This window comes from Octopus bimaculoides, chromosome 6 (genome assembly GCF_001194135.2).
Source record: "Octopus bimaculoides isolate UCB-OBI-ISO-001 chromosome 6, ASM119413v2, whole genome shotgun sequence".
In the NCBI taxonomy this organism is placed as follows: domain Eukaryota; kingdom Metazoa; phylum Mollusca; class Cephalopoda; order Octopoda; family Octopodidae; genus Octopus; species Octopus bimaculoides.
The window spans coordinates 80,332,054-80,332,900 of record NC_068986.1 but is presented as its reverse complement, the minus strand read 5'-3'; the positions used below and the strand labels follow the sequence as shown (position 1 = coordinate 80,332,900).

The window sequence follows — 847 nt, the reverse complement described above, 5'->3', positions numbered from 1 at the left end:
TGTGTGTGTGTGTGTGTGTGTGTGTGTGTGTGTGTGTGTGTGTGTGTGTGTGTGTGTTAGTGTGTACGTATGTCTATGTAAGACAATATATGCTTATTACAATACGTAATACGTAATATTGTATTATATTTGTATTACAGAGTCTCTGGATATCGAGTTTAATATCCTTCAAACATTTATTTTATGGCGACGGTACTATGTTTCCAAAGTGGACTCACTATGTTGGTTATGGTATTGCTCTACTTAGCATCATTCCAGTGCCAGTATTGGGTGTACAACAAATCATGAAGCATAAAGGATCATTTGTAAATGTAAGTAATCTTTCCACACATCTTAGATGAAACTGTGATTTGTAGATAACACAATGTTTGAGACTTGTAGGCGATAATTTGTATGCCGACGTAGTTAATACAATACGTATACAGTCGGTGGTTGTGGTAGTCGTAATGATAATGATGATTACAGAGTGTTACTGATGAGGATAATGATGACAGAGAGACGGTCGGACTAACCGGGAGACGCACTCTTATACTGTTGTTTGTATTGGTATGCTCATGGATAAATATATAATTTGACAGACAGATATATATATCTATAATATAAATTGAAGTTGGCCGACCGTTGTATTCTTTCTTGTCTTGAGGTTCACGGCCAAACGGCTGGGTGGATTCGCGTGAAAAATGACACACATGTGGAGACGGGTGCATAGATTGGAACGCGCTTTCTATTTTTTTCCTAGCCCCCATACTTTCAGAGAAAATCGATTAAAACAACCATTCATACATATATACATAATAAATAAATAAACTGAATGATAAATTTCATTTCTCTCTCTCTCTCTCTCTCT

General features: G+C 36.5%; 1 protein-coding gene across 1 annotated transcript in view; it reads left to right on the top strand.

Annotated features, from left to right (window-relative positions):
* LOC106868959 (sodium- and chloride-dependent glycine transporter 2) overlaps positions 1 to 847 on the top strand; it is a 29,475-nt gene that overhangs the window by 24,340 nt on the left and 4,288 nt on the right. The window contains exon 11 of the mRNA XM_052968482.1: positions 141 to 311. Within this exon, the coding sequence (XP_052824442.1) occupies positions 141 to 311 (171 nt within the window). The remainder of the gene's footprint in view (positions 1 to 140; positions 312 to 847) is intronic.